Here is a 20,952-nt window from a genome sequence, read left to right as displayed (position 1 = left end):
GAGGAACAACTTTCCAACTTTTTTGGGGGGGTTAACTACGAATGTCGATCCCTCCACACATCATAAGGGGCTGCAGTGTGTCGATACATACACACACATATATCGATGATACTGTAAATATTGTTGTTAAGTGACATATGGGGATAAGGGGGTACGGAGCGGGGACCGGACCCTGCCCGAGGAGCGCGCGCACGCACACACACACACACACACACACACACACACACACACACACACACACACACACACACACACACACACACACACACACACACACACACACACACACACACACACACACACACACACACACACGGCGCAATAAGGCAACCCAGCGACTTGGCCAGTGCTGGGACATTAGAGAACAGAGAGCAAAGGGGTTCTATAAGGTTAGAGCTCACCATCATGTTGCCTTGCATTTTTGCGGTCTCGATCAAATTCTTCTCCTTCATGTTTCCGTGGCGGAGTGTGGATCTTGTGATGGGGTTTAATTCAGCCGCTCTGGTCGCCCCTTGTGTGTCTCTTCCTCAGCATCAGTCCCAGTCTCCCTCCTTGCTAGTGTGCCAGTTCCCAAATGCAAGCGATTACACCCCAACGCATAAAAAAAGAAAAGAAACCGGGGCTTGCTCCAAATCCCGTTGCAAATATCCACCGTGGGCTGAAAAAGGCGTCGCTTGCAGTTTCTATTCCTTATTATTTGCACTTCAGACTATATAAGCGATATGCATTGGGAGGAAAAACAATGGAAATCAGGGACGGGCAGGAGGACCAAGTTTTCCCGTGGTGTTGAAATAAATTACAACATAGACGTCCACCACAACACAACCGCACTGCTCTAAGAGGAATTAGACGATCGATATTCCTCTCGTTTGTTTCACCCCGGACCAGAGATCCAAATCCTTTCCTGCGTGCCCCTGGTTGAGGCTCCTGGATCCAGCGGAGTGTTTTCAAACAGCGGGGAAGCAGCACTTGAGCACAGCGCGACGGACGCACGGAGTTCAACTCAAACAAGACCACCGCGCAAATATTAAATAAGCGCTCCAAGCGTCTACACGGCGTCGTCCATACATCCAAAACAGGTTTATTCATTCATTTCAGCTTTTATTGAGATGATCGAAGTCCTAAAATCTATATTTTACAAATGCTGCAAATGAGTGGCAGGAGCGCTTCTAACGTAGTATTCATCGCAATCCACACACGTCTGTGTGGTTAGTAGGCGCTGTCCCATGATTCTTCGCCCTAATGTCTTATGCCTTCAAACAAGCCACTCTGAGCCTATAGAACCAGAGCACAGCGCTGTAGCAGAGCTATATACTTATAGCCTGCTGCTAGTCATACATATACAAAATATTAGAGTGGAGTCGCTCCCAACACGAGGTCACAGCTTATTTATGAGACAACATTTGAGGTCTGGTCTGAGGGGTGGCCCACATACCGCCTGCTGTGATCACACACACACACACACACACACACACACACACACACACACACACACACACACACACACACACACACACACACACACACACACACACACTTTCATTTTGATCCAAATTTAAGGAGAGAAATATCAAAACATGTTCGAAACGTACTAGCCTTTACAAGACCTACATGATAAGTTCATAAAATATTACACCGAACACTTCCAGATTCGCATACTGGCTGAAACAGCAACATTTTGCCAATCTTTTGGGTTCCTTCTTATGTAACCCAACCAACCGCAGTCCTCTAACCACATTTTTGTGGATACGACCTAAGCTTCCAAAGATTAAGGATATAAGTTTGCATTAGGTTACCTATGGTATATACGACTCACCCGTGGCTGGTATTTCAGTAACTTAAGAGTAGTAGCAGGTGTTCATATACAAATCAAAGCCATAGCCCAACTCAATAATGAGTACAGACACACACACACACAAGTGTATTTTTGTGCATCGTAAAATCTACATATCATTGTGGATATAATTTAACAAAGCACAAAAACCAAATATTTATGGAGTGTGGTACACACAACTGTCTTCTGTGGATTACAAATAATAAATATAAAAACGTGGACTCAGAAATACTTGCATACACAGGCATCCATAACACAAATGCATGCACAGCAAAGCCCAGCACACACACATCCGTGGGCACATCCATATTCATGCACACACGCAAGCAGCCTCTGTGTCAAGTTATGTGCTCTCATCTATTATTTGTTAGAATCATATGCTCCCATATTATATGGTTTACAACCATAGTTTGATGAGTTTTCTTGTGCGCGTGTATTACAAGAAATACGTTCTGGTTCAAACATGATGCACACCTGTAGAAGCTAAGAAGTAGAAGAAGAATGATAATGATAATGGCGACTGGATGATTTTCCAGCACCATGACAAACAATAAATTGATTGTGGCCGAAAATATATCCTGCTTGATTCTTCTTTGATCTGGAGAACCTTGACCTTCGAAGAGGGACATAATGGGATGGAGCCTTTTTCCACACAAAGCTGAAGGGGAGGTTGTAGGACCTGACAACGGTAAACAACAGTAAACACTCTGTTGATGAATCAGTTGATGATATGAGGTCCGGTGACAAAGCTCATTTTAATTTGTGATGTCCAAACATGTCATGAGATTCTGGGACACTAGAATATTGATGATTAACCAAAATTAACCAAAATTGTAGAGGGTATCAGACCAGTAATATCACCGAGGTAGATTGTAGTGTCTGCACTGAGGGAAGATTCACCAACTAAAGAAACTGATGCCAAAGCCAGTGTGCCTGTTGAATCGGTACACACTGACTTCGCAGGTCCCATCGGGCCAACTGCTCAAGACGGATTTAAGTATGCAATTTTATTCACAGATGACTTTTCAGGGACAGTGTCTGCTTACTTCCTTAAAAACAAGAGTGACACAACATTAGCGAAAAAAGCAGCTCCTTGCAGACAGTGCATCGTACGGTACTCGGGTGTATCAGAACAGACAATGGCACAGAATACAAGCAATGTTTCTCAGTCACTTTAAAGGGATAAAGGTATGAGACCTGAGACATCATCCCCCTTCTCTGCACATCAAAATGGTACGGCCGAGAGACAGTGGGGCACCGTCATGAAATGGGGAGGTGTCTATTATTAGAGAAGGGATTACAAAAGGTATTGCGGCCTTGTGTCAAAATATTGCTCATGTTCGTAATAGATGTTACAATGACAGGACTAACAACACTCTTTTCATCTAAACAGGAGGAAAGCTGATTCGTACTAAAAAGAAGGATCTGATTGTTATGCATGCAAACAAAATCATAAGAAACTGGACCCCAAATGTGAGGAGGGCATATTTGTGGGGTACAGTAAGAATAACCAAGCTTACCTGGAATACCACCCACATACAGTAAAGGTGTCCGAGCACAGACTGGAGAAATTCATCAGGCAGAACCGTGTTGAACAACAGACACCAACTGATGAATATGATTCACAAATCCAGGGGGGCGAAGGCAGAGAGCCTGGTGGTGGGAAAGGTGCTGATGTGCCACAGAGTGAGGATAACCCAGAGAATCAGGTCCGAGGTGTGAACCCGGAGAACGTAAACGCAGAAAAAAACAGACATGTCCCGACATGAGGAAATGAACGAGAACGTAGCCCTAGGAAAGAAGGAGAACGCTGTTCTTTCAGTGCCGAACTAAAACCGGGTTGTGTACAAAATCATTGCTGCCGAAAAAAGAAATAAGAGTCCCCAAAAACACTCTGAAGGTAGCGATGTAGCTCAGGTCACTAGAGATAAGTTTGAACCAACCTCTTCACCTGAAGGTAGGAATACAGTGGGGGGAGGTGGGTATATGCCATTGAAGAAAACAAAAAAGGCAGAAAAATCTTTGAATCAAGGGATGTTGCTAAGGGTTACAACCAGACAGAAAGCATGGACCACCATGAGACGTTTGGTCCAACGTTAAAACATAATTTGGTATGGCAATTTAAGCAGGTAACAGTGCAATATGACTTGATTGTTCATCTGATGGATGTCAAAGCAGCATACTTGCATGCTCCAATAGTCTTTAGAGACAGGAAGAAATAATTATGTAAGTTAAAGAAATCCCTTCACGGTCTGAAACAATATTGAAGAAATTGATATATGTGGACCAGCCTGCCCCGGTAGGGACTTATCAATAATTCACCACACCTAAAGCTGTGCAGTTCACATTTATAACCAACACATCCCATTATTATGAGAAGCTGCAGGTAGGGAGAGAGAATAACGAATAAAGAGGATGATGTAAAAAAAAAGAAGCATATAGGCAATGAGACAATTATTGTCATTATCTGGGTTGATGATTTAATCATTGCAGCAAGCAATAAGGATCTGCTAAATAGGTTAAAAGACACCATGAAGTCCCAATGAGGGATCTGGGGAAAGTATCACATTTCTTGGGCATTATGTTTGAAAAGAAGGGAGTGGAAATCAAAATTAAAAATCAGAAAAAGTACATCCTAAAAATACTTGAGAGTTTGGAATGGGAAATTGTAAACCTAGATCTACCCCATTTGAGAAAAAATGATTTGAGGGTACCAGCAATGAAGTAGTTTATCAAAAATAATTCTGTGATATTATATATAATGTCTAATTTATGCCATGACGTGTACCAGACCATATACTAGCTGGATTGTTAGCAAACTATCAAGCACGCTGGCAAAGCTGAAAGCAGATTTCTTAGTGGCTGCTAAACATATTTTGAGATACATAAAGGGTACTATTGACTACGAGTTGTGCTTCAAGAAAATGGATGAGGACGTGAATCTAATAGCATTCAACGATTCTGATTGGGCATCTTCTTTGGAAGATAGACGTAGCACTATAGTACTGTTTCAGCCTGACCAAACAAGGGCTTGTGATTTCCTGGAAGTCTACGCAACAGGCTACATTGGCACTGTCTACTCGTGAGGCTGAATACATGACTTGAGTAAACACTACTCAGGAAAGCATGTATCCAACTCAACTGTTAAACAACATGGATAATAAAGTTTACAGTTGCACGAAGATCAATGGAGACAATCAGGGAGCCATTGCACTAGTAGGAACAGACAGAGGTCCAAACACATTGATGTGGAATAACACTTTATTTGTGAGGGCCAAATACACATTGTTAACTACCCAACAGATGAAAGGGATTGGATGGTTACATTCAATTTTTTTCTTTGTAAATTAAATTGTATGGTGATGGTAATTGGTTTGAGATGATAAGAACATGTGCGGATGTTAAGTTATGTGCTCTCATATATTATTTGTTATATGTCACATGCTCCCATACTATGTGGTTTACGATCAGTTTTTTTTTTTTTTCTTGTGCACAAAAAGATTGTATCCAAAAATATATCCTGAGACAATCTTCCTTGATATTGAGAACACAATTGAAAACGCAAAAGATTCATTCATTAGCTTTTATCGAGATGAACGAAATCTTAAAATCTGTATTTGAGAATTGCTGCAGATGTGCAGCAGGTGCACCATTAACGTAGTATTCATCATGATCCACAAGTGTCTGTGTGTTTGTGAGGCACTGTCCCATTACTCTTCGTCCTTATGTTCTATGCTTGCAAACAAGCCCCTCTGAGCCTATAGAAGCAGAGCACAGCGCTGTAGAAAAGCTATTTGCTTTATAGCCTGCTAGTCAAGCATACATATTAGAGGAGAGTCACACCTCTAAATTACCAACACAAGGTCACAGCTTATTTATGAGACAATACTGAGGTCTGGTCTGAGGGGTGGCTCACATACAGCCTGCTGTGAACTTAAAGAACCACACACACACACACACACACACACACACACACACACACACACACACACACACACACACACACACACACACACACACACACACACACACACACACACACACACACACACACACACACACACACACACACACGTGTTCATTTGTGAGTTGTGAAATGTCTATGAAATCATTTAACAAAGCACAAATACCAAATATTTTCGGATCTTGGTACACACAACTGTCTACTGTGGATTACAAATAATTTAGTCCCATAAAAACGTCCATAAAATGCACACACGTGCACTCACACCAAATACTTCACAAATTCATCCATATTAACACAAATGCATGCACATCACAGCAAAGCATACATATATATCCATAGGCACATACATATTCATGCACACATGCAAGCACCCCCCTGCACCCCTCTGTAACACCCCCCCCCACACACACACACACACACACACACACACACACACACACACACACACACACACACACACACACACACACACGCACACACACATGGAGGAAGTGTGAAGTGCATAAATCTCCCTCTCCAAGCAGCTCTGTATTAATTACCGGCTGAATGTGTCAGAGCGGCATAGCGGGGCACCAGCCTCCCAGCAGACCAGCACACAACAACCCCCAGAAAAGTGCTGATGCTGGGGGAACCGGAGAGAGGAAGCCTGGGCGTAGCCGCGCCGCCGCTAGCTCCCGCGAACCCTTAATGATTCCCCCCCCCCCCCCCCCCTCCCCACATCCCCTCACCCCCCTCCCTTCCACGCTCGGTAAACAAACGCGGCGGAGGTGATTAAGCACGTGAGGCACGCCGGCGCCGCGTGCTTACGTGATGACTTCATCTCTTCGGTCTGCGCTTCTCCTTTTAAAGCTCTGTGTCTCATACCCACAGACCGACCAACCTCCCCTAGCACAACCACCACCCCCCCCCCCCCCCCCCCCCCCCCCCCTCCACCACCCCCCAGAGGATTCTACACCAGGGCTTCGTCTCCGGCGACACATGAACTCTCGGTGACCCCTGGAATCCTGGCGGAAGTCCACGGCGAGATGCACGATAGGGAATTCCTACTTACCGCCGTTTTGTGTTTGTTCAGCATTGTTTTTTAAACACGAGCGACACTGGGGGATTCATCATCATCATCGTCATCATCGTGATCATCATCATCGTCATAATAATCACACGCATGCCTGCAAACTGCCAAAAAAACTGTCTTGGGTCAGTCTTGGGTCAGTCTGCTTCTAGAGAGCTGAATAAAAGAATTCACACTAGATTCACACTGCACACTAGAATTCTGCTTCTAGTGAGATGCTCACTAGGAGTACTCTTCATAGGATGGTGAGGAGGGTGAAGTCATGGCTTGGGTGTGGACCCCCGGGCCAAAGACCCTTGTTCCAACCACCAGGTCCGCAGCCGTGCTGTAGGCAGCAAGACGCCTAGTTCCCACGTGCTCCCCAAGGACACTGGAAGAAATCACTGCGCGTTACTCTGAATCAAACGTTACGTGACTCATTAGATAATGAACGCATTATGCCATGAAGGTAGCCTGGCACACGAGCACCAAGGCCCAAACCACTAACCACTAATCCTTTATCTACCTTTTGATAAATAAAGTTTGGTCTTGCTTCATAAATCAACCTCCAGAGCTTCACAACACTCCCCCCCCCCACACACACACACACACACACCCTTTGACCATCACTATTCGTGACCCGTCAACATGCAGCACCCTGTACATCAACACCCACGGCCGCGGTGTTTACAGCCTCAGAGACAGAGGCGGCAGCTGTCTGCCTGGGGGGGACGGGGACAGGCGAAGGCTACCCAGGGGATGAACTAGAAGTGTGGGGGGGGGGGGGGGGGGGGGCATAGCTGGGGGTGGGGGGGGGGGACAGCCAGGCGACGGATGCCAGGGGATCAACTCGTCGGGGGGGGGGGGGGTGGGGGGGGGGGGTCTTCTTGCTAACGCCGACCACCCTGACTGTTGTTTTTCAGCAACAGCAAGATGAAGGGCCCGCCCACGCTGCATGGGGGTCTCCTCTGGGACCGCGAGGGCCGGCCGGTGAGGTGGGGGGATGACCTGGGCTGCGGCCTGGGAGGGTTCCATGGAACCCCCCTGGGGAGAGGGGTCTGTGAGGGCGGGGCCAGGCTTGGGCACGGAGCAGCAGAGTGGAGTGCTGCTGGGTGGGGGGGGGGGGTTTGGGTGGAGGCTCCCAGCCGAAGGGTTTGGGGATCGAACCCCTCCGTCCGCAGTCCATCTGAAAGGCATCCCTGAGTGAGAGGGCTGGACCCCGACCCAGCTCATTAATGACATGCCTGGACAGCTTTTAGAACGGCAATCAAACCTTTCGGAACAGATTCATTTTTCAGCCCTTAGACCCTGTTGTAGCAGATTGAGTATTTCAATCTTTCTTGAGGCGGTTCAGGCTAAAATGGGCTCTTTATATCATGGTCAAGGAAGCTGTTCCGCTTCTAGTTCTATGATATATAGCGTGCACTTCTGTTTGTGGGTGTGCGTGTGTGCATAGTGGAGGTTGTGTGTGTGTGTGTGTGTGTGTGTGTGTATGTGCGTGTGGGTGTATCTGTGTGTGTGTGAATGTGTCTGTGTGCTTCTGTGTTTGGATGTGTCTGCATGTCTGTTTGTGTGTGTGTTTGCATGTCTGTGTGTGTGTTTATAAGTGTCTGTGCGTGGGTGTGTCTGTGTATGTGTGTGTTTGTGTGGGTCTATGGGTGTGTGTGTTTTCATTTCCCTTGTGTAAGACCAATTTCGTTCCCCAAAAATGTCTCCAGGCAGATAGCGAGGAGCTGACGAGAAGTGGTAGATGGGAAGTGACTGAGATTCAGCCAAAGCATTGATTGGTTGAAGGTCCACTGGAACTCTCATTGATTGGTGGAAGGTACAGTGGAACCCTCATTGACTGGTTGAAAGCCCTGATGGAATACAATCAGACGAAACTAAATATCTGGGACATCAGTTATACAAAACAATGAAGTCAAGCAGGTCCCTCTGATGACAAATCAATGGCTTCATTATCAACCCACGGGCTCCACTTCATAGATATCCCTCACAATTACCATCAATCCAGTCTTTTCCTGCTCAAATCCCAACAAAGGGGATGTCTGAGAAGAAAAATAACATAAAAACCCAAGACAAAACAGTTGGGGGAAGTAATTAACTTTCATCTGACATTTAATCTAATGAAATGTTACTGCAACGTTTTCCCTCAAACATCAACCGATTACTCTTTTACTGCCTCCATATTGAATGAAAAACAAGCAGGTCTACCATCTGTTTACATAAAACACCAAGCTGCTAGGAGGGGAGATTATGTCCTTATCTAATCTCCCATGAAACTATCATGTTTGAAAAATGGGACATTATCGCCACTCTGAGCAACTGCTGGCATCTGATGTAATCGACAAGTAATAGCTCACTGTACCTGATGCAGTTATTGGGAGGTATAGAGTTATTGATGAGGTTTTAATGGCAGAGGATTGTCAAACTGTCAAAAGAATTCTCTTCTACGACCGATGGTTGTAGGAGAGGATTGTTTTTTATGAAAGACAAACATGGGGACGTAATGCTGCCTAAACCATGGCCAGGTCCTTAAAATTCAACCCAAATCAAATCATTCCACTCCCGCCTCGCACATCTGTGAGTTTGTTCCAGCTGACGTAGCCTTCAAAATGTAACAGCAAACTGTCATTGTGTAATCTCTGAGCAAACCAAAAATTTGACAGAGAAGCTTGCAACCCAAAAGTAAGCCTCGAGCTAAATAGAAGGAAGGCTTTTGTAAGAAAAGGGCGGGAAATATCAACCAGCTGTTGCCCAAAAGAAAGCCTGTTGCAGTTGTCCTCAGACCATATGTTGTCATGGAGACGTTTAGGCTATGTCATTCAATGATTCACGGCACTAAAATAATAACAAATTGTGATTAATATTGTGCTTAAGAGGCAGAGGATGAAAGCAATCACTTTCACGCTGTGACGACAAACATGTGAGTTAACTCAGCACCACTGTTGACAATCAATGGCAAAGTCGAATGAAATGTAATTCAAAACGCTTTGTTAGTCAATTAATGGTAGCATGGAATCCGCGCTGATAAACCCTCAATAGCGCGCAGATGGAGAGGAAGGCAGTTGTGGAAGTCAGGCGAGCGGGCCATTAAGTTCCCACAAATATATTATAAAATATTCCTCCTTTTTATTCAAATGCAGCCGTCGCCTGTCCGCACGGCATGAAATATTTGTATGTTAATTCCTCTTTTGTTCATTGGCTTTCTCAAATGTGAAGGCTGAGTGGAGGAGAAAGCGGTCACCAGAGTATTTTAATGGCCACAACCAGTCTCCGCTAAGTTCCTTCATGCTAATGCACCACCACTCTGCCAACGTCAACAACCGGTGTACTGTCATACTTCTCGCTTCTGGGTTTTATTCCGTTTACTGCGTTCTAACAAGCTGAGAGAGAGAGTACCCAGGGAATGCGCATTCAACTGCCACCTGCACCTCCTGCTCTACTTTTAAACGCCGTGCCAACGCCTTGAAAAACAACTCTAGATGTTCATCACGGTAATGCACTTCTTTACCACCCCCCACCTCCTCCCCATCCCCACGCCCCCCACTCCCTTCCTGCTGTTCAGCGCATTTAGGACTCACATTACCTTCACCGGCGCCGCGATCGTGACGACCTCGCCGGCTCCGAGCCGTCAAGCCCCAGAGATCATTATCATCCATAATGAATTCAGGGGGAGATAAAGGAGGAGCGAGGACATGAAAAGTGGGCGTTTATCCGCTAACCCCTGCAGGCAGGGAGGTCTTTTAGGACTACTGGCGATGTCATTGGTGGAGACAACGCGCCGTTGAGAGTGTGGGATGGAAAACGGGCAGTGGTTGTTTGGGTGAAGGTAGTGTTTTGCGTGTTTGCTGTGGATCGTGTGAATCAGGGTGGAGTGTGGCCTTAAGTGTAATGTTCAGACATTCTCAGCTCAGGATGGGCATGAGAGCAAATAAAGTCTGATGGTGCGTTCGAGTATTCTCTGCGAACCGACTCGGATCTCGGATCTGATGCCACGCCCACACTTCAAGCGTTTTATTATTTCGCTCGGTCGTTGGAGGAAAACATGGACGCCACCCGGAAAGCTGTTGTCGCGGTAGCATTGGCAGAGGACCAGGCGATCCAATATAAGTAGGCTATAGGCCATAGTCAAGTCAAGTTTATTTATATAGCACATTTAAAAACAACAGTAGTTGACCAAAGTGCTGTACACAAATACAATATATTTGTGTGCATAGGCAGAGATACGGACGCAGTAAGGTATTGCAGTAATACGAGTGATTGAAATTACCATTTAAACCACCAAAGTGGTCCAAGCACAATGAAAACAGTTCATACTTCAAGTCACAATGGGCGCAGCCATCTTGAATTGTCTCGGAATTTCGCTCGGTCACCACTGAGTTCAACCGAGATGGCGAGATCGCCGTCCGAGGAAAAGGGGCGTGTTTGTGCGTGTCGCTAGGCAACGTCCTCGGACCTCCGAGACGGATTGATTTTAAAACGCACCATTAGTAATGTTGCATTTAACACATTAATACGTGAGGTTTGATAGTGTCAACTCGCAATCTTTGTACGTGTTAATGCAACAAAAACACATAGTAATCAGTTCATGCGGTGGTTTAACAATTGGTGAAAATGTCAAAATGTGTGGAATTCTATTCATTTTATTGCCACTAAAACTTTGTTTCAACCTTGAAATATTGCGACACATGCAGCACTAGAATAAATTGAATAAAACCCTTATTATGATGAATACAATTTTGTCCTTGAGGGTAATGATTTGGTTTTATGTAGGAATGGTGACTAATTAAATCCGGAAGTCTATTAATGTCCCTGACACAATTAAAAATGAAACATCTATCCTCGTGGTAATCCTGACGCAAAGTTGCATCATGTTGTCCACCATGGATTCTCTGAACCAACTGTTCTAACTCGTCCTCTTTGTAAATTAGTCCAATGAAGTTCACATCCAACAGAAAGTTGCCAAAGACGAGGCCAATTCAGGGTCACCTCACGCTGTCCAATCCACTCACTGTGGATGAAGGGTCGGCGGTCGGATGTTGCTGTGGATTTCGCCCTCCATTAAGTCCCTGCAGGTGACAGTTACAGCCAGTTTTATGGTGTCATTAAATTGATTGCTGCTGTAACCATTGCGACCCAGCCCTCAAAGTCCAACACATGCTAGTGCTACGCTATGGGAGCGCTGCTGCTGATGAGTATTCATTGAGCCATCAAATAATTGATTAGTCAATGAAATGTCATAAAACATGACAAATGCCCACCATCAACTTACCAAAGCACAAGGTGAAGGATTCAATTGGTTTGCTTTCTCTGACAGGCATGTAAATACTGATCCGAGACGGCTTAGAACTACCAAATATTAGTATTTATGAAGCTATACAATTTTACTTGATCAATGACATCTTATGACCAAACTAAACAAACTCGTGCACATTTAACACACCATGTTTTGGTGTGATAATTGTTTTTATATGAAGACTACCTTTGCTGGATAAGCTTTTTGTCACAACCCTCCATACCGAGTTTGTTGTTGTAATTCATAGATGACCCTGACCTAACAATGCTGTAAACCTTCTACATAAGTAGACTTGAGTGAGGGGGCTAACGTTAGCGGTAGCCTTGGCGGGCTGAGCCAACAGCATCTGCTTGCCAGCGTTAATACATCAACAGGAGCGCTAGAGGTGGAGGGGGGGGGGGGGGGGTGACAAAGTGTGGCTTACTGTAATTAGTTCTCAATTGTAGTAGGTAGACACACGCACACCTCAATGGCCATCCATTTACACAGAAAAACACTACTGTGTCACACACACACACACACACACACACACACACACACACACACACACACACACACACACACACACACACACACACACACACACACACACACACACACACACACACACACACACACACACACACACACACACACAGCGAGCATGTCCAACATCTGGATATTAATGGTGAGCTGGGTGTAAACAGCAGGCGCTAGTCAGGAGGCAGGACCAGACCCATCACTTAGGCCTGGACCAGGTCTCTATTGCGGGGGGGCGGGGGGGCAGACAGACAGAGAGAGAGAAAGAGGGAGAGAAGGTTGTGTCAACTCATCAAAATATCTCAATGGACATTCAATTAAATTAAAACGTATTGCCATACAGTGTATGCATTGACATCATAATAGCGTTCCTATCTACCTATTCCTATCACTTAATAACCCAATGGGAGGTTATAAATAAAATATACAGGACGGACTGTCCTCGTCATGAAAACAGAACACGTCTACGAGATCAACTCAGCTAGTGAATGCACGTTCACAGCTGAGGCTGGAAGCTCACAAATGTCTGCATGGTAGGCCCTTCAAACTCATTGCCGTCTGCTAGATAGCTGGATTCTGCTTATGAGCTAGATTCTGCTTGCGAACCCGCAGAAGCTAGCCCGACACAAATATACAGACACGCAACACAACATGATCTGCAGGTGAATTTCAATTAGTTTTTACTACGCCCCTGGGCTAATTTGATGTCATCCAATCAAATTTCCCAGGTGTTAGACAGAGGTTTAGGGGGGCATAGTCATCACATCAGGCACTGAGACCATTGTATATTTTTTTGCCATCAATCTTTCTCCCTCACATCAGAGCGCATGCCATTTCCCATTTTTCCTGCCAACCACCGGTAACAAGTTGCGTTCATGCGCTTCCATTTGCAATGGCGCTCTGTCATTGCCGCCCCAGTAACTGCCGACCCAGGGAAATATGCTGCCATTTAGGAAGATTAACTCCAGGAATATGCTTTAGTGTCTGGTCGCCTCGGAGACACACGTACGCATCTCCCCCAGATGGTTTCCGGGGCAACAGCATGTCCATCAATCATCTCTGTGTATTCTGGACACTGATCGGCATGTAAATGATCGTCTGCTTGTACAACGACCGGGTCTGTGCGTAGTGGTACTACAAAGAGCAAGAAGAGCAAACACCTACAAGAAGAGTTGTCCAATATGTGTACATGTGTTACACAGCTTTATTAATTTGTCTGTCCGTCCGTCTGTCTGTCTGTCTGTCTGTCTGCCTGCCTCCCCAAAAACAACATAAATCTACAGTTTTTGCACTTTAATAACAATACAAATGACTATCAAAGGAATAGTACAAAATCAAACGGTCCACAGCTCAATCATAGTCATCCTGTGGACAGTTGAGCAGGGCCTACTGGGGCTACTCCTCAAATAAGAAGTAAATCAGATGTTAGCTCAGGAGTATAAATCCCAGCATCGCCGCAGTTAGTGCTTTAGAATTAACATGTCATAGATCAACACTGAAAACTTCTTCTATCGTCTTCTGACAAGGCCCCCCTGCTACATTCAACAGCCTTCATGTCATTGCTGCTGTGAGAAATACATTAAAAAAAACATAAATCTGCTGGTAATCGAGCCAATTTCGTCCATGAGAGATAAAGAGACCACTTAACGTACCAAATTGGTCCAAAAGGTTAGTTGAGTTTGCCATAGTTTCGACCTAATAGCAGAGATACAAGCGGCAGATGGAGAGATTCAATGCAGACCTTTGCAGGCATTTTACTTGCGGATCCATTTTTGTGTATTGCTGAAATGAATCAACAAATAAATAAGTTGCTTCGGTTGCGGGACGGCAACCACGCCGATTCTTTGCCGGCTGGTTCAGGGTTATCGTCTACGCCGAGGATACAACGCTACCAACACAGATTTCTCCTTTCCGTCTGTCGTCTGTGTGGGTCCACAGCGAATGAGGTCAGCCTGGAGTCACACGTGGAACGGAGGATGGCTGGGGATGTTTTGTGACCCAACACCTGCACACAGGTGCCCCTTGTTCCTACAACCAGAGGTGCCCTGCTGGATGGGGGTTATTTTCATCACAGCAGCCTTTAAATCCATTAAGTCGAATCAATGGAAGGGCATGGTCCAGGCAGACCTAGTTTTCTTCCAGATTATTTTTTTTTGTAGCAGTAGTCGTAACTTAAGGAAGGTTTAGACCACTTTTCAGAACCATAAGAAGTTTTTCCTTTTCTTTGCCACCCCCCCCCCCCCCCCTCCCCCTCTTCTCTTTTATAGCAATTCATCTTGATTAAAATGGCTACCGTCGTTCCACTGCCTTATTCCTGTTATTAATGACCTCCCACGTGGACGACGGCAGTGGCGGACTAAGTTAAACAAAAACGCCCCGTGCTCCATGCATGGCTCTTGGGGATAATTTAAACAGCGTAGATGGAGGGTTTACACAACATGACAGCCAATAAAAGTCTTGTTTATGTTGGGACGGGGAGCGTACTTCACCAAGCCAAAGAAGAAAAAAAAAAAGCACTGCTTGTATTATGACAGCGTAGAACACAATAGAAGCAGAGGCATAATATGCCACAAATCAATTTTTGTTTTTTTGTGTGCAGACTGCCGAGGGGACGCAGAGGCTAGCCATGACCCAGACGACAGGCGCAAACAATGGCTTTTTCGCCATAAGTCAATAGAAACGTCTCGGGTGGTCGGGGGGGAAAATGAGCATGCAGCCAGGGCAGGTCATGCATTTCAATAAAGGCTGAGGATTGCAGGCGCAGTGAGACGAGGAGATTCAGGGAGAATAACCAAGCCCAACCCCAGTGTCTAGCAGACAAATAGCGCCGTGCAAATAGGCCAAGACGTCTTGTTTCATACATGGATACTTCCAGAAGATACCAGGGCTGTATTCTAAAATGCGCTGCAGCCGCTAACAATTGCAATTCCTATTTCTAAAAGGGGTGTGGGTCAAAAGCACATCCAGCCACGGCTGACATTACATTTACACTTGGAGAAGAATATTTTTGTCGCTCAAGGCGATTCGTTTGAGAGATAAAGACATGCGGGAAAAAAAAAGGGCCATTCCTTCAAAGTGAGCCGGTAAGTACAACCAAAGGGAAACAATCCCAGTTAAATCACGAAACACCTTGATGTTTGTCATGCGTTAAAGAAGTATAATGCATGACACTGTGTGTGTTGTGTGACGCGTAATGTCTATAGCTGGATATGCGTCACTTTGTTTCCAATAAACACCTGAGCACAGCGACTTCCGAGGCAGGGAGAGACAGTGCTCCAGCGCTTCAGGGCCAATCTCGAGCCAAGGAGCGGGGATTAGACGATAAAAGATAAGAGAGAAAAACGGCCGCTCTTTTTTCTTTATCACGGGTTCCACTTCTGCTAATTATGCACCCTTGCGATGTCTCACAACTTCCCCATCATAGGGTGGAAGGGGATCTTTGAAGTTCGTTTCTCCATTCTCTTTTATGTACGGCGCGAAAATACAACACACGGGCCGGGGGAATATATTAGGGTTAGTTTGCGTTTACGGTCGTAAAGGTGCTGGTTTGTCAGCTACGCTGGGGCTTTTTGTAAAGAATGTGGGCAAACAACTAGGGTGTCTTGATAAAGATATTATATTTTCAAAGCACGATAAACAATAATCAAGCCCCAAAGTGCAGCGAACGAAACTGATTGACCGTCTCAAAGGGTTTGATACCATGATAGGTCGGCTGGGTTTCAACCACTTCCATGACATCATCAGACACGTCATGGTGATGGACGACCATGACATCATGGTTGTGAACAACCATGACGTCATCAGACACATCATGGCTGTGGACTACAACGACATCAGCGATATCATAGTGTTGGACTACCATGACATCAGACATATCATGGTGGTGGACTACCATGACATCAGACATATGAAGGCTGTGGACCAGCATGACATCATACACATCATGGTAATGGACTGCCATGACATCAGACGCATCATAGCTACAAAAATAAAAATGATAGTTAGGTAAAATTTGAGTCCCCCAGGTTCTGACCAATGGCAGATCTTCAGCACAACATTGTTCCATACATAACCACGGCCGGTGTTGTAGTAGTAGTAGTAGTAGTAGTAGTAGTAGTTGTGGTGGTCACAGTAGAAGAAATAGGCCTATGCCAAAGTTATTGTTACAACCTGTACTGATGTGTGGATGACATCGTTTAAATCTCAGTAATTTCAGGGGTTTGGAGGGAAATGTGTTGAGGGACAGATGGATGGACAGACAGAAGGACGAGTTATCTGCATTCCAACAAAAATAACATCCATTATAAAATGTGTCATCTGCATGAGTCACTCCAACATGGCTGAGCTTCGATCCGTCAGTTATGCAGAGAAGCACGAGAAGAAAGAAAGATTAATTCCATTGATGTGACCTCACTGCTCCTCTGCACTCAGAGCAGTTGAAAGGAGGAGAGAGAAAGAGCAGGGCATGAAAGAAGGAGAAGAGAGGAGGGAGAGACAGACGGACAGAGAGGGGAGAGAGAGACTGAAATAAATAAGAAGAGAAGAGAATACGGGCAGGAAAGAAAAAACATAAGAAAGAGACGAGAAAGAAAGAGAGTCAGAGAGGGGCAGGAGAGAAAGAATAAATTAACGATAGAGAGAAAGACAGAAGAGAGAAAAAACAAAATCAATGCTCATTTGCATGTCCTCCAGAGAGGGACCGGAGTGATCAGCACGCATAACGCGCGCGCCGGCGGCGACGGCGGCTCGAAAACGTCTGCGCGGACGGAATCGATCCCCGGTGTAATTACCGCGCCGTTCAACGACGTCGTGTGCCAACCAAAACCTCCGCAATTAAGCGCGCCTCGGCTGTTAAATCTACATTTAACACTTTGTCATCACCGTTCACTGTTGATTACATCGCGGCGCGCAGATAAAATAAAAAAGACTAGGCTTGAAACAGACAAATGGTGTGCACTCTGAAATATAGATGTAGGTTACCGTGGTATCGATACGGGTACGAAGGGGATTAGACATAATTGCAGGGGGAATTAGGCGATGTTAAAAGTTGAATACTTTTTAAGGGATATATTTTGTATCTATTTGAAAAACGTCTCCAAAAAGAGCTATTGTGACAGAAAGCAATTTGTTTGTTTTCCGAGTCTCAAATTTGTCTCGAAGTCCCGGAAGACTTCGAGAGCTATAGGCCTACTAAAGAGGGACAGACAGAGAGACAGACAGACAGCGCCGGGCTGAGAGAGGGGAGAACAGAGCGATGTTTATTTACATTCCGGAGGGGTGGTGTGTATGTTCCTGCGGTCTGGGCTGCATACACTTGTTCAGGACGTTTAACTGGTTCTTTAAATGTGCTGTTATGGCGCCCTCTGGTGTCCGCTCTGCGTTCACGCATTATTTTCTAAACAATCCCATTGTCGTTAACATCACATCATAGTAGAATAATTTATGTCCATACGCTTTCCAGCAGGACGCAATTAATTCCTATGGAAAACGGCAAAGACGCGCATTAAACCAAAGACCACCTGCATCGATAATAAAGGGTCTGGGGTTATGTTAAGAACAAACACAGCAGAATCACGAACAACATCCAAAGACAATCAGTTAACTCATCAGATTTCATCTCTGCCAACTCTTCCATGCCCTTGCAGCACAGTTTTGTAAACCTGTCAAAGTGCTTCACACACACACACACACACACACACACACACACACACACACACACACACACACACACACACACACACACACACACACACACACACACACACACACACACACACACACACACACACAAGCCCGGGTCAGAGACCTGCATGGCGGCCAGTGATGGACTGTCTCCGATCAACATTCAAGGAAGGGAAGGTGATGAAGAATGACCTTCGACCTTCCGTTATTTCGAGCACTGCCCACAAAAAATCACTGCACGCACGTCATGTTACTCTTTAATCCTTACGTTGAGCTCCCTTTAAAAACTGCAGTCTGCTTATGCAACCCATTCACTGTCCATGCTAAAAGCTTTACACAAACACTCACGGTCTGACACAAGCCACAACTTAACCTGAAAGACCTCTCCTATTGGAATAGTGTGTGTAGGTGTACTAGATCACCTGTCTCCTGGTCTGACTACTGAACTCCCGCCCACACACACACACACACACACACACACACACACACACACACACACACACACACACACACACACACACACACACACACACACACACACACACACACACACACACACACACACACACACACACACACACACACACTACCCAGACCTTCCAAGCGGTTCCTTAATTGCAGCTTCTTTCTGCTGAGATGCTGCGGAGCGTCTCTCCACCACGTTCAACTGCCTACGCACGCCCGTGGTTCACGGTACAGTGGACTCAGGAGAAGCGCAGTGGAAAGACTTTGATGAGTTATTATACGTCTTATTCATCAGATAATGATCCACGTTTATTGGGGAACGCATGTGTTTTCATACTGGAATATGCTACTTATGCAATTCAAAGTAAAAAGGATCAAATATAACAGTCAAATTATATTCTACTCCAAATTCTAATGTGTTTGAAAAGCAATAACAAGCATACTGAACAGTTGTTCTGAAGTTAAAATCTGCAACATTGGAAACGTCCGAAATTATCGAATGCGAAACTTGCAGAAATGGCAGCAAAACCACACAGAACCGGCGGCAATAACGAGCCAATACAAGCAGCCATGCAATTCTCATAACTTCAGACAGGAGAGCTGTGCACTCAGTTTTACTTGTGTGTGCTTGTGCGTGAGTGTGTGTGCATACTGCAGCATGTGGTGGGCAAGCCCACGCCAGACACGCTTCTGTGTGTTGCTCTCATCACCATATTCCATAACATCATTACACTTTAAAAGGTTTTTCCCTTACCTTCCCTCCCTTGGAGCATCGCCGGTACGTGTTGGTCGCCCCTGCAGTCTGGTTCATGGCTTCTGTGAAGATATGATATCGGAGATAGCGGTTACTCCGAGACCAAAGTTTGAAAGCTAAACTTGAGCCAAACGAGTAGAAAGCAAAGTTTTTACAATGAAAAACTTACCTCGAACGTCGGTTGATCCTTTTACGGAAGGTATTCAGGCGTAATGTCCAACCTTAGCCCGGTATTTATATCCCAAAGCGTCGCCACGAGAACTTGTCAAGGATGCGGTGTGTGAAACTCACTGAAGAAAGCGTAAATCCTGCAGGTTCACTCACTCCAAGGCACAATAACGGAATTCAAATGGTGCTGTTCTCCTCCAAAGGGAAACAATGATGTCGATTGTCTCCAGGAATGTTTGACGTTCACAGTCCCACGAGTCACTAATCGCCAATGTGTGCGTGTTTGTGTTTGTGTGCGCGTGCGCGTCCCAATTGCGCAAGCGCGCCTCGACCTGCGGCAATTCTTGTAATTTGTGGAAAGGTTATGAAGCGCTGTAAGAGACTTGTGAACAGCAGGGGGGGGAGCTCGGTAGGTAAAGCCACTGTGTGTGTTTTCTGTGTGTGTGCGTGTCTCTATTTACATAAATAACAGCCTTTTAAATTCCAGCTCGATTTCGAAGGATCTTTCTTAGTGAAATATAGAAGTCATAATGCATTTATATGGTGGTGGCAACGTTTCTTTCATCAAGAATCTATGAAATATATATTTCCAAACGGCATCTTCCCCTGCGTCAATTAAGTCAATTAAGGTGTTGACAAAGGCAAAGATGGGTATAAAACATAAGGATTGGTTGATAAAAGCGGGGGGGGGGGGGGGGATAGGGTTAACACTATTCCCGTATGAAATAACGGTTACATGAATACATTAGCAAACACGAACACCAGTTAACATGAAAACCTTTATTAGACCACAACACATTAGTTCACTTTTAATTTAGTGTCAGTCCATGCTAATTAGTACTGAATTACTATGACACTGAAACACTCGAAGAAGCGTTTGCCAATGTTTGCAAACACTCAACCATGCACAGTCCGACACACACACACACACACACACACACACACACACACACACACACACACACAGGTCATTGCACCATCAGTCAACTCCTGAGCCTTGGATACGTTCAGCGGTAAAGAAGTCCCCGGAGATGGCCGTAGGGGCGACCAGGGGCCGGCCTATGGCGACTGAGAGGGACACCTGAGGAGGACTACACGGAGACAGGAGTTTTTGAGCAGCCCCGGCCCGACCATGGACAGCATGAGGTTCATAAAAGACAACATTGCCTCGGGGCAGGTCATCAAATCCGTTCAATCGCTTTGTTTCTCTGCTCGG

General features: G+C 45.4%; 1 protein-coding gene across 2 annotated transcripts in view; it reads right to left on the bottom strand.

The window, feature by feature from the left end:
* The window catches only part of dpp6a (dipeptidyl-peptidase 6a), a 183,706-nt gene extending 163,608 nt beyond the window's left edge, over nucleotides 1-20,098 (bottom strand). The window contains exons 1-2 of one of the 2 annotated variants that reach the window (XM_060044485.1): nucleotides 19,738-20,098; nucleotides 19,569-19,630 (exon numbers count right to left, since the gene is read on the bottom strand). In XM_060044485.1, coding sequence (XP_059900468.1) covers nucleotides 19,569-19,625 — 57 coding nt within the window. In that variant the 5' untranslated portion in view covers nucleotides 19,626-19,630; nucleotides 19,738-20,098. Of the gene's footprint in view, nucleotides 1-401; nucleotides 1,339-19,568; nucleotides 19,631-19,737 lie in introns of those variants that run through there. The other variant, XM_060044486.1, reaches the window with a different exon arrangement.
* Between the last annotated feature and the right edge of the window lie 854 nt (nucleotides 20,099-20,952).

The sequence above is a fragment of the Gadus macrocephalus genome, chromosome 23 (assembly GCF_031168955.1).
Source record: "Gadus macrocephalus chromosome 23, ASM3116895v1".
NCBI lineage: Eukaryota > Metazoa > Chordata > Actinopteri > Gadiformes > Gadidae > Gadus > Gadus macrocephalus.
This window is presented reverse-complemented; position numbering and strand designations above follow the sequence as displayed.